Below are 13,015 nucleotides of genomic sequence, written 5' to 3'. Positions count from 1 at the left end.
AGAAAAATGTAATTCCTACAAACTGATTGTAGCTTTTTAAACACCAGACTTGTGTTTCTCTTCTGAAAATCTTTACAATTATTTACAAAGAGCTTTTCTGTAAAACCCACTGTTCAAATATCAGGTTTCTAGAGACTTTGCTAAACTCAGTCACACACTGATGGTCCAGCTGGTTCGCGTCCAAACCAAGGTCAGTAACAGTTGGACGATGCCCAGCGACCGAGGCACCGCTGAGGACCCCCCCCACCCCGACCCCTGGCACCGCCGCCCTGACAACCAGCCAGCCGACCGGACGGACGGACAGTTCGCCAAACAGCCGCGCAGGTAGCCAGAGGGCGAAGCGTCCGGCGAGCGTTTCATCCAGCATTAAACCCAATCAGACGCCCAGGAGATGTGGCGGTCTGTGGTGGCATCCGAGACCCTGAGGGGGAGGGGGATGGGGATGGGGATGGGAGGGGGGAGGCTGGGTTTCCATTTCAGCTCTGCAGGGGACGGGCGGAGCCAAATGAGCCTGGTGGCGGTTTGGGTCAGTGTGGCATGTTGAACAGCAGCAGGATGAATCCAGCACATTAATATCCATCAGAAGACCGTTTACAGTCGCAGCGCTGAGGCCGTCAGATCTGCTGCGTTTAATCACAAAACACTGAAACTACGAATGAAGCTGAATCTAAAATCGGATTTTATAACCAAGAAATGAAATCAAATATGTTTACCGAACCTTGCATAAAAAATTATTCATTTAAACTGGTTTGACAATGAAAATCTAAGGGATTAAATGGTCAAATCAAGTGTTCACACAGAAAAATCACTGAAACAGAATCTATAAAGTCTAAACTATGATGTTAAAACTAAAAAAAAGTATTCAAATCTGCTGTGTTAAATCACCAAACACTGAAACAACAGATGAAGCTGAATCTAAACTCTGACTTTAAGCCAAGAAATGGAATCAAATATGTTTTCCCGAACCATACATAAAAAATAACAGTTTAAACTGGATTGAAAATGGAAAACTGCTGAATTAAATCACAAAACACTGAAACTACGAATGAAGCTGAATCTAAACTCTGACTTTAAAAGAAATGGAATCAAATATGTTTACTGAATCCTACATAAAAAATAATTTGTTTAAACTGGTTTGACAATGAAAATCTATGGGATTAAATGGTCAAATCAAGTGTTCACACAGAAAAATCACTTAAACAATCTATAGAGTCTAAACTATGATGTTAAAACTAAAAAAAAGTATTCAGATCTGCTGTGTTAAATCACCAAACACTGAAACAACAGACGAAGCTGAATCTAAACTCTGACTTTAAGCCAAGAAATGGAATCAAATATGTTTACCGAACCCTACATAAAAAAATAACAGTTGGTTTAAACTGGTTTGAAAGCGGAAAAGTATGGGATTAAATAGTCAAATCCACTGTGACCACTAAGAAAAATCATTGCAACAAAACCAGGACTGGAATTTAAGACTCAAAGTGGAGTCTAAACTATGGTGTTAAAACAAAAAAAAAGTATTCAGATCTGCTGCGTTCAATCACAAAACACTGAGACTACAGATGACGCTGAATCTAAACTCTAACTTTATGAACAACAAATGGAATCAAATATGTTTTCCTGAACCCTACATATAAATAACAGTCAGTTTAAACTGAATTGAAAATGGAAAACTGCTGGATAAAATGGTCAAATCCACTGTGTTCACTGAAACAAAACCAGGACTGGAATTTAAGACTCAACCTGGAGTCTAAACTATGGTGTTGAAACTGAAAAATAGGATTGAATTTGAAAACACTGAAGCTACTGGTGAAGCTGACTCTAAACTTTGACGTTATACATAAGAGGATTTGTATTTGTTATGTTTGGTCAGAAAACACTGAATCCTGCGTAAAAAAATAAAAGTTGAAACCTTAAACTACATTGAAAACTGAAACATGGGGATTAAATGGTCAAATCCACCACCGATCACTGAGACAACTGTAAGCAAAGGATTCTTTTCTGCATTTACATACTTATTCTGACAATGCATTAAAATAAAAATAAAATGAAAAGTCCTATATCCTAATACTTTCATATACTAGTTATACATTTTTAGGGTTACAGGCTTCACAAAAGTAGGTATTCAATAAAAGAGTATTCATATTGGGCTATTTACATGACTTATGAACATGAATATTCCACTAATTAACCTTTTTGCATGCTGTTATGTAAACTCTTATTAAAAACAGGATTTTTAATGAACTTTTCCAGTGATGTCATACTTCCTGGAGCCTCCATATTTCATTAGTTCAACCACGTTCTTGAAAAGGTTGACAGGTTTGATTGATTAATTTACAATGAAACCTGTAATATGTATGATTTTTCTGTAATTTGCTCAAAAATTCTGGGAAAATTAAACATTTGCGTGTTCGTATCATCCTTTAGGCTCATTTCTTCTTACATTTGGGTTGAAATAAAGCTATAGATACTCAACAATTAAAGTCTCATTTTTAATCGGAGGATGTATGAAGTTTGTGGGAGATGAAACCTTTAATATACAGGGACTAAATTTTATGGATCAGATTTAACTGGACACTTTCTAACTAAACAGACATGTCCCAGTGTCCAGGTACTTATGGTCTGGAGGTCTGATGTTCCTGTTGCTGATACTGATGTAAAAGCAGAACTCTGTCCTCAGTTGTGTGTTTTTACAGTTGTACTGCTTCATCAGCTGCAGAAAACTGGAATCACTCATAGTGGAAATATTCACATTTTTCTACCTCCAGCGGGACAGAGATGTTAGAAATTAGCTCAAATTCATTTATAACTCCAAACATGGGCCGGCGCTGCAGTTTTCTGAAATGCAAATGTGAGAATGTGATAGAAGTGAGCTCGCTGTCATTAATAACAAAACAATCCTGACATAAGATCTCATTTTCTGCCTGTAATCTTCTGACGAGCAGCTCCCTACAATAAATCCAGACTTCTTTTTTTTTTTCTCTCCGATCACTCCAAGGGTCATTAACATATCTTCCGGTAATTCTTAAAAATTAATCATATTGCATATGACCCGCGACGTCCAATTACGCTCCTGCATTCGCCCCATGCTGTCCTGAATCAAATTGCCATTTGACAAACAAGCGTCAAATCGAGGCTGCGAATGCCAAATGAGACGCTTTATGAATCATTTATCACGCCGTTTGATCTCTAAGTACAGAAAAATCATAAACTAAGTGGTGTGTTTGCGTCCCCGCTGTCTCTGTGTCTCTGTATGGATGTGTATGTGTGACTGTTGCCATAGAACGCGCCACAATAATTTATTCCCCCAGCTACTTGGAACCATTAGTGAAAGTTCCAGGAGACCAATTAGCATTGGAAACCCACTGGTGCTGCTGTGGTGACAACCTCCTCCAAACTGCCAAAGAAGTGTTATAAACAAACCGGACCCCAGGAGCACTGCCGGGGCCCCTCCAGGGACCCGGGGCCCCTTTCCAAAGACGAAAACAAACCTTGGCTGAGCGTCCACAATATCGCCTTAATGACGTTTCCCCCCGGGCCACAAACAGGCTAACACCACGGCCGGCTAATGACTGAGAGGAACAACACACACAAACCTGAGAGGACGAGTGTGTGTTGTGTGTGTTTTCGGTGTGTGTCTGTTTTTGTGTGTCCAAACCGGCAAAAATAAAACAAACAGTGCGAGTGTGTTGCTGCTGCTGTCACTCATTTTCAGCGGAGAGAGTTCGTCTCTCGCCGGCGCTGCAGAGAGCCTCCTCAGGTCTGCAAACACACACACACCAAAACACACACACGGGCCCCAAAAATAATTCAGCCACATGAGCCAGTTTGGCCGGTGAGCCTCGGCCGGGCCACACAAGCATCATTACCGCTGGCTGCTCCTCCTCGCCGCTCAGCAGCCACTTCAGATGTCGCCACAAGTGGAATGTACTTAAGGCACAAAGAGAAGGTTTGTCCGGGCATGTCGGCGCTGCGCTATCAAACACACACCAGAAAAAAAAAAACACAGAGAGCCCTTCAAAGGCTCCCTGAGGATCCTCCAGCGTGGCGTCAGAGGCCGCGCTCGGATCACAGCGTCCAGATAACACCGAGCAGGACGCCCCGTCAGCAGGGCTCCCTTTCAAAGGCCAAGTGTTGTAATTACCCGAAGGCCTGGAAAGCAGCGCGGGCAGCCAGGCCTGACTGACGAGACGACGCGCTCCAGCCGATAGCGGCCAACCGGCCAAGCAGCCAGCGAACGCCGCCTGGCCTCCAACTCGGCTTCCCTTCCCTGACAGCGAGTGCGGTGGCAGCAGGTTTCTCTCAGCGTCGCCCGGAGCCTGGCAGCGAGACGGGTGGCGGCGAGTGGCCCAGAGCTGGCGAGCCTCCGGGAACCCGCTGGCAACGCGGCCATGCCAAGCTGGCTGCCGCCGCCGCCACCGCCACGGCCGCCCGCTGGGTAGTGACTGGTAGTTTTGGAAAGCAGCAGAAGCCCGTTTAAGAGTGGTTAATGTACTGCGATGATACGACGGAGCTGAAGCTCAACGGGTTAAAGACAAATCCAAGAAGGAGGCAAAGAAGTTATCTTAAAATTATGGAAATAGAAGAATCTGGGAAACCGATTAGCCAAATATTTTACCAGTTATGGTCACTTAAACATAACGTAAACCAGTTTGGTCAATTTTAGCTTCATATTTTAATGTTAACTATTAGTTTAGGTCAGTTAACTGAAAGATAAATCTGTATATTCCATTTGGTTTGATATCTGTACCAGTTTACTGACAGTTCAGACCACTTCTCTGTCCAGTTACATGGCTGAAGTCCAAACTGATGGAAAACTAAACCAACATAAACCTCATCAGTTCTAGTCTTTGGAAAGCAGCAGAATCCTGTTTAAGAGGGGTTAATAAGCTGCAATGATATAACGGAGCTGAAGCTGAGTGGGTTAAAGGTAAAGGAGGCGAAGGATTTATCTTAAAGTTACAGAAACAGAAGAATCTCAGAAACCAGTTAGCCAAATATTTGACCAATTTAGGTAATTTAAACATAACATAAACCAGTTTGGTCAATTTTAGCTTTATATTTTAATGTTAATAATTAGTTTAGGTCAGTTAACTGAAACATAAAAGGTATATTCCATTTGGTTTGATATCTGTACCAGTTTACTGACAGTTCTGACCACTCCTCTGTCCAGTTACATGGCTGAAGTCCAAACTGATGGAAAACTAAACCAACATGAACCTCATCAGTAACAGACGCATCTAAAGGCTCATTCACGTTCACTTTATGTACGTAAACAGGTTTGTCCGTTTCTAACGATGTCAAGCGTCACTGTCTTCATACTTGGATGTGTCCAGTGTGTTGGAATGTGCATTTGTCAATCGATCCACCAGAGGGCGCTGCTCTTAATTAACATACTGGCCGAATACCATGAAGAGGAGTAAAGTGTATTTAGAAGTAGAAGAGAGTCAATAATAAACATGGCAACGAAAGAGGAGGTTTTACTAATGTTGATATTGAGATGCATAACTGTCATAAATATGTCGGTAGTTTTTCACTAACTCACACAGTCGCTCTTTGAAAAGTTCTGCTATTTCTGGAAATTATTCTCTTCAAATCTCAACACCGCCCCCTATGGTTCCTGACGGTACTGCTCCATATTCTCTATCTGAGTCCACATCTGCAGACAGAAATATGGATGTAGTCAACGCAGAGTATCCATCTGCCACTTTAACGCAGAGCAGCGGTTCTCAACTGGGGGGCGCGAGCACAGAATGGATGGTGGGGGGGGTCATGAAAAATCATGGACTCACTGGCTATTAGTACAAAGGAGATGTGGCATCGTCCCCTTATGTCGAAATGCAAGTGGTTGGACAGTGACAGTGTTTCTAAACGTGGGCGGTACCCTCATGTAAAGACCCTGTGTAAGCTCTGACATATATAACAGAATGGGGGGTGGGGGGGTGTGACATGATGAGGTGAGGGGGGCTTCATCTACAGTGCTATAACCCACCACGTCCTCCACATACAGGTTTGTCACGTTACTTTTAGAATAACGCACCACCCCCCTCCCCGGTCCTGAAGTTTTTCGTGGATGGGGAGGTGGCAGGAGGTTCATGATGAGGATCATTCAAACCGTATTTGCACTCTCCTTTTAAACACTTTTTTTTAAATTCAAATTTATACGACTGTTTTACGCGTATGTGTATGCTTGTATGTATCGTATGTTTGCTGCTGATAACACTGTGAATTTCCCCACTGTGGGATCAATAAAGGAATATCTTATCTTATCTTTTCTTATCTTACGATGCCGTTAGTGGGCCTTTGTTCAAAAAAGGTTGAGAAACACTGACGTAGAACATAAATGAGTCTTTAGACCAGTGGTTCCCAACCTTTTTGGCTCGCGACCCCATTTTAACATCACAACTTTCTGGCGACCCCAGACATTCAAAACGGAGACTTTTTTTTTTTTTGCTAAAATTAATTTGTTTTTGATCATGTAATAGTTTGCTATACTATGTTGCAAATAAAGGTTAATTTTAGAGGACATTTAGTCTATATACTGTATATTAGTATGGACAGAGGCAGTAAATCCAGGTGTAGATTACTGCACAAAGGGAGAATTTGACTTTCCTTGGTCAGGATATGTACAGTCAGTCCAGCTGTGATTTACAAGGAGGACAATTAATACTGAACAAACAAGAACTGAAACTATGAAATATGAAAGAGCTGCAGCATCTGAAACCGACCACAATGAACATTTGACACATAAACAGAACCACAGTGCTGCAGTTTCAGACTCAGTTTGTCATGTCTTTTATGGATTGGGATTGTCTCTCTCAACTCACCATATATTCTTTATTAGTATGTTTTTGCTTTTTTTGTTTTTTTTATCAATTACTAGAAATTTCAGGCGACCCAGTTTGAATTCCAAGCAACCCCATGTGGGGTCCCGACACCAAGGTTGAAAAACACTGCTTTAGTATGAAGGCTTGACTTGGTTTGAAACAGACGTACCTATTTCCATACGTAAAGCAAGCATGAATGGGCCTTGACTGTCTAAGGGTACTTTAAAACCCCATTTTAATCGGAATAATAAAGTAAGTGTTATGTAAACCCACTGAATGAGCTCCCCAACTTCACTGAGAGGAACGACAGTAGGTGGATGTGCATGTGATAAACCCTGGATCTGAACTCCATCGTGCTCCTGTACAGCTCAGGGGTGACGGGGCCATCCTCCGCCGGTGCGAGCTGAAACAGGTTGCTCACCCTGAGGTGGATCCTGCCGGGTCTGATGCAGGTACAAACCAACAGGGACGCTCATAAAGACAACCTGCCTCACCTGAGACATTTACACAGAGATGGAAACAGTGAGGCAGCCTCTGATCCGCCTCTCATTAGCGAATGGAAACACAGCATCCATCAGGGAAAGCTGCTTAATAATCGCACTCAATCACATAATGACTGAAGACAGCCAGCCATCATTATGGAAATGAAGCTCGCATCGAAGGATCTCGAAGGGGAAGTGAGCCCGACGCCCGATAAAAGACCAGGGAGGAGAGAATTTTACAGATACTGAAGAAGGGGGGGGGGGGGGGGGGGAGTAGCAAATGAACACTGTGAACTGGTAGTTTCAGATTATCCACAATTTGCTTTGATATTTTACTACTTTATGGCCTTGTTCGCCCATTTGACCGATAAGACAAACCAGTTTAAAGTAAAATAAACCACATTACTTCAAATCAGTTTAATATTTTATGGAATTAATGCCAGTTACTATCAGTGAACTGTTAAATAAACCATTTTACTCTATTTTATCTTAAGATTTTTACAAGTTTATAGCAAAATTATAGTATCTAAGGGGAAAATTAGCAAGTTTAATCCATTTATGTTTTGTATTCTATCAATTTATTAATAAATTGCATCAGTTATCTGTTAAATAAACTATTTAATCCTTTTTAGTTTCATATTTTTATAGGTTTATGGCCAATTAGACTACCTAATAGTAAAATTAACCAGTTTTCTATATTTAATTTTCTTATTTTATCACTTTACTGACAAACAGCATCAGTTAACCTTAAAGTAAATCAATTTGCTAAAGTTTATGGGTAATATGTTCATATTTACTGCCAATTTGGACAAGTCAACTCAAAAATGAACTAGTTTAGGTCAGATATCTTCATGAAAAAACATTTTCTTTTCAATTTTACTTTCATGTTTTCATAGTTCATGGCCAGATTATCCCTACTGATTTTAAGACAAACCATTTTACTGCTAAATTTTCCAAATTTATACTGGTTTACTGTAAAATAAACAATATAACTCCAATTTAGCTTCATATTTTTACCAGTTTATGGCCAAATTTGACCAGCTAACAGTAAAATGAACCAGTTTAATCAATTTCACATTTTACTCTTACATTGCATCAGCTAATTACCAAATAGTATCAGTTATTCTTAAAATATGTTATAATTTTATCAACAAATTGCATCTGTTAAATGTTAAATAAACCATTTTACCCCAATTTAGTTTAATATTTTATAAATTAATGGCCAGATTAGATCATCTAACAGTAAAATCAAACATTTTTTGATTCACAATTTATCAGTTCATATACCATATAGCACCTTTTAATCTTAAATTGAACCAATTTACTCAAGTTTCTGGTCAAATTTTGACATTTACTGCCATTTCTCACAAGCTAGCTCAAAGATAAACCAGTTAATCAGACAACTGGTTAATCTGGTTAATCCCTATCTGTGCCAGTATTCCAAATGGTGCACATATAAACCAATTTACACCACTTAGCATCCATTATGCTTTACATATAATCCAGTTTAGGTGAATTCTTCCACATATAACATGGATTAAATCAAAATAATCAGTAAATAACATAATCATTTAAAGATAAGAAACGCTCTGAATCCTTGGCCTCATGTGTGTTTGTGTCTTATTTTTATCCCCCTCTCTGTTGTTCACTCCTCAGTCTGAACCAGTAAAACCATTAACTCACCGACGACAGCAGAGACACAGGGCAGGAAATGTGTTGATTGGTGTGATCAGCGACAAACTGATCCAACAGCTGCTCTATTTTTTCCATTTACACAAACAGACAGTGGAAGAAACCAACAAAAACAGACACCAGCTCTGCCGCTTCACCCTGTTTGGATTCTTTCAATACGCTTAAAACATAAATCCATAATGGTACCAGATATAGTGATAACGTTAACAGATTTATATGTTTGCATCTGTCTGAACCTCTGCTGACAAAGATGTAACACTGACCCTTCACACACACACACACACTACACAAAGGGTGGATAATTACACACTGCGACGTTTAATGATGCATGAGATCACTTAAGTGAATTTGTCCATCTACAGGATAATAATAAATAATAAAGTCAGTGTGTTTACAGCAGCGTTTGGCCATCCCTGACCAGGTGCAGTGACATCATCATGGAGGCGGAGTCTTACCTGCACATGATCTCGTGGGTGAGGAGGACGCGACACATCTCTGGGTTCTTATCCTGTCCTTCATACAGAATGGGCTGAAAGAGACAGACACAGGATTAAAGGAGTGATATTTTGCTTTTTTAAATGGAATTCTTCATTTTCAAACATTTCCCTGTGGTCTCCATAAACTGTAAATGCTCTGCTTGGGTCTGAATTCTTCATTCATTCAACTCCACAGGTCCATCTTCAACCCTATTTCTGAGTAATGACACCAGAAAGGTGGTTTGGAGCGCTGGCCCTTTAAATGCAAATGAGACACTTCAGGCCCCACCCCCTCCAGGTTGTTGGCTGTGCTGCTCTGTCCCGTTCAGCCACTTGTGTTCATTAATACAAACAAAAATTGAACATTTTAGATAATCGGCTCGAACTTTGGACATATTTTCAGTTTTTACTACAACCGCTGCTGCTGATAAACAATTATGTCGTACTCAGAGAAATGTTTGTCGAAGTCTTGACCTTATATGTGCAAATGTCGTGACGTAACTAGTTATAGACGTAACAAATTAGCAGGAATGAAAACAGGTTGTAGAAATCCACTCAATTTTTGCCAGAATGAATATAAAGATAGCTTTGCAGCACCTGGAGGGTTCAAATTCAAACTTTATCAACTATTAGGGTCCAAATACACAAATAAATGAACCAAAGACTAATAAAAGTGGGTTTAGATAAACATGAGTCCTTTAGGTAAACCCAGACCAAAAACACACTTCAACCTGGCTAATGGATGCTTAAAGCAGTTATTTGTAAAGTAGAGTATGGGTTAACGCACGGGTGTCAAACAGACGGCCCTCCAAAGGGTTCAATCCAGCCCATGTGATGAATTTGCAAAGATTACACAGGAGACACTGACACTGTCAACTGAACCTGTTAATGCAAACCTGAACCAGTTTACTCTGCAGATAAACCAATTTAATATGTGAGCGAGTTTACACTATAGAAACAACTTTAACACCCACATTAACTAATTCATTCTGTAGATACACTTTCTTAATGCACACATTAACGAGTTCAATCTGTAAAAAAACAGTGTAACACACAGGATAACTGGTTACTCTGCAGGTGAACCAGTTTAAGAAAGGCATTATCCATTTTAGACTACATATAAACCAGTTCAATGCAAATGTCAGCTAGTTTACTGCTCAGATAACCAACTGAACATGTGTTGGCAAATTTATTCTGAAGTTTGCTGCACAGATAAACTAGTTTAATGCATATAAGCCAGATTACACTAAATATAAATCTGTTAATGCAAACCTGAACCAGTTTACTCTGCAGATAAACCAATTTAATATACATGTGAACCAGCTTACACTACAGAAACAAGTTTAATACGCACATTAACTAATTCATTCTGCAGATAAACTATCTTAATGCACATGTTAACCACTTTAATCTGTAAATAAAGCAATTTAACACACATGAGAACTGGTTACTCTGCAGGTGAGCCAGTTTAACAAACACATTATCCATTTTAGACTAAATATAAACTAGTTTAATGCAAATGTTAACTAGTTTAATACTCAGATAACCAACTGAACACGTTAGCAAGTTTACTCTGCAGATAAACCAATTTAATATACATGCAAACCAGTTTACACACAAACCAGTTTACACACGCAAACCAGTTTACACTACAGACACAACTTTAATATGCACATTAATTCATTCATTCTGTAGATAAACTATCTTAATGCACACCAGTTTCGTGCAAATAAAACAGTTGAACATACATGAGAACTGGTTACTCTGCAGGTGAACCAGTTCAACAAACATATTATCCATTTTAGACTAAATATAAACCAGTTTACTGCACATTTTAACCAGTTTACAGATGAACTAGCATGCCACCTGACACGTCAACATGTTCAGGTGTTTCTTTTTTATTGTGTCCAAAGTCAAACATGGCCTCCAACCACTTCCTCCTCCCTCATTCCTCCCCCTTTGGTGGTCTCAGCCTCCACCAGCCTTCCCAGAATTCCCTGCCAGATGGCGGGCAGCACCCCAGTATCAAGCCCCCCCTCCGTCCTCACCCCTCCACCCCCCCCCACCGGGCTGTCATGTCAGCGTCCGGATGACGGATGACCGCTGAGAGGAGAGAGACGAGCGTGGGTGTGTGTGGTGTTTTTTTGGAATACCCCGGTGGTTGGAAATGAACTCCAGTATCAGTGTGTGTGTGTGTGTGTGTGTGTGTGTGTGTCTGTGTGTGTGTGTTCACCTCCTCTCCTCCTTCCTCCTCTGACCTCCCACTACCTCATCCACCTCTATAGTCTAAACACACCTCCACCCTGCACACACTCAGCCCTGGGGGACAATACTTTTAGGATAACGACCACTTCTGCATTATTGATCCCAATGCTGGTTCTGTTCCTCTGGATTAAAACGCTCAGTTTGACCAGCAGCCATGTGGATTGCATCAGTGTGTGTGTGTGTGTGTGTGTGTGTGTGTGTGTGTGTGTGTGTATTTAGTGGTCGATATTTATACATCATCATTTCAGTTTGCGATTGCATGTCCACTTTCATGCCTGTTCTGTGGGTTCAGCTCCACTCTGCTCTGGATGTTTCTATCTCTGTGAGGTCCCATCATCGTCTGGTTGTTCTGCACAACGCTACAACTTCTACACACATTTGGAGAAGTGGCACATTTTTAAAATTTTTTTTTTTTTACATCAAGACTGGGCTATGTGTAAAAATATTTCTTTCAAGTTAAGGCTGAATTTTAGTTGTGAGTGAAAGTTCAAGAAATGGGCAGGTTATTTCTCTTCTTTATGACCAGAACATTTCAGAAATCTAGAGGTAAAACATTTAAGAAAATAATCTAAATTATTTTAAAAAATTCAACACTTAAAAGGAAAAAACCTCAACATAAAACAAGATTACCCTAAAGACGACAAAAATATTCACTGTAGTTGTATTTACCATGGCATAAAATGATATTATGACATACCCAAGATAAAAAATATTGTGGTTTTCAGGTACCTTTTTTGCAACTGACAATATTTTTGGAAATTTACAAAAAAATTTGGAGGATAAGAAGAATGTTTGTGATATTTGACTTTTATTTTAAGGGGAAAAAAATTAAAATCAGGAACAAAAAGTAGCTTTTGGAACTGACAATATGTTCAGAAAAGTTCAAAAAATTTTGAAGAAATGAAAAAAGCTTTTCTATGACATTTGATGCTTTATTTTGAGGCATGAGGAGGGAATATGTATTTTTTAAAAATTTAGAAACAATGACAATTTTTGAAGAATAGGCTAAACTACTTTGGAAACTGATGTACGTGATATTAGTCTCAGGAAAATTCAGAATTTTTTAGTAGATGAAAAAATTAGGACATTTTTTTTTTACAGAAGTGACCACATCTTTTAAGAGTTGTGAAATTTGGCCAAAATCTTTCATACGCTCTCTTGGCTGTGCTTTCTTCTTTGTTCGTGTTGTTGATTTAATGATTATTTTACACATTTATTTTCTCTTTTTTTTTTTTTTTAATTTATCTCATCTGACGATAATATGAGCAGTGTA

The 13,015-nt window shown here is 39.6% G+C and overlaps 1 protein-coding gene across 3 annotated transcripts in view; it reads right to left on the bottom strand.

Moving 5' to 3' along the window:
• The window catches only part of LOC115427347 (transcription factor COE3), a 242,335-nt gene that overhangs the window by 174,013 nt on the left and 55,307 nt on the right, over positions 1–13,015 (bottom strand). For all 3 annotated transcript variants that reach the window (XM_030145872.1, XM_030145874.1, XM_030145873.1), the window contains exon 5: positions 9,457–9,530. In XM_030145872.1, coding sequence (XP_030001732.1) covers positions 9,457–9,530 — 74 coding nt within the window. The remainder of the gene's footprint in view (positions 1–9,456; positions 9,531–13,015) is intronic.

This window comes from Sphaeramia orbicularis, chromosome 10, assembly GCF_902148855.1.
Source record: "Sphaeramia orbicularis chromosome 10, fSphaOr1.1, whole genome shotgun sequence".
Classification (NCBI taxonomy): Eukaryota; Metazoa; Chordata; class Actinopteri; order Kurtiformes; family Apogonidae; genus Sphaeramia; species Sphaeramia orbicularis.
This window is presented reverse-complemented; position numbering and strand designations above follow the sequence as displayed.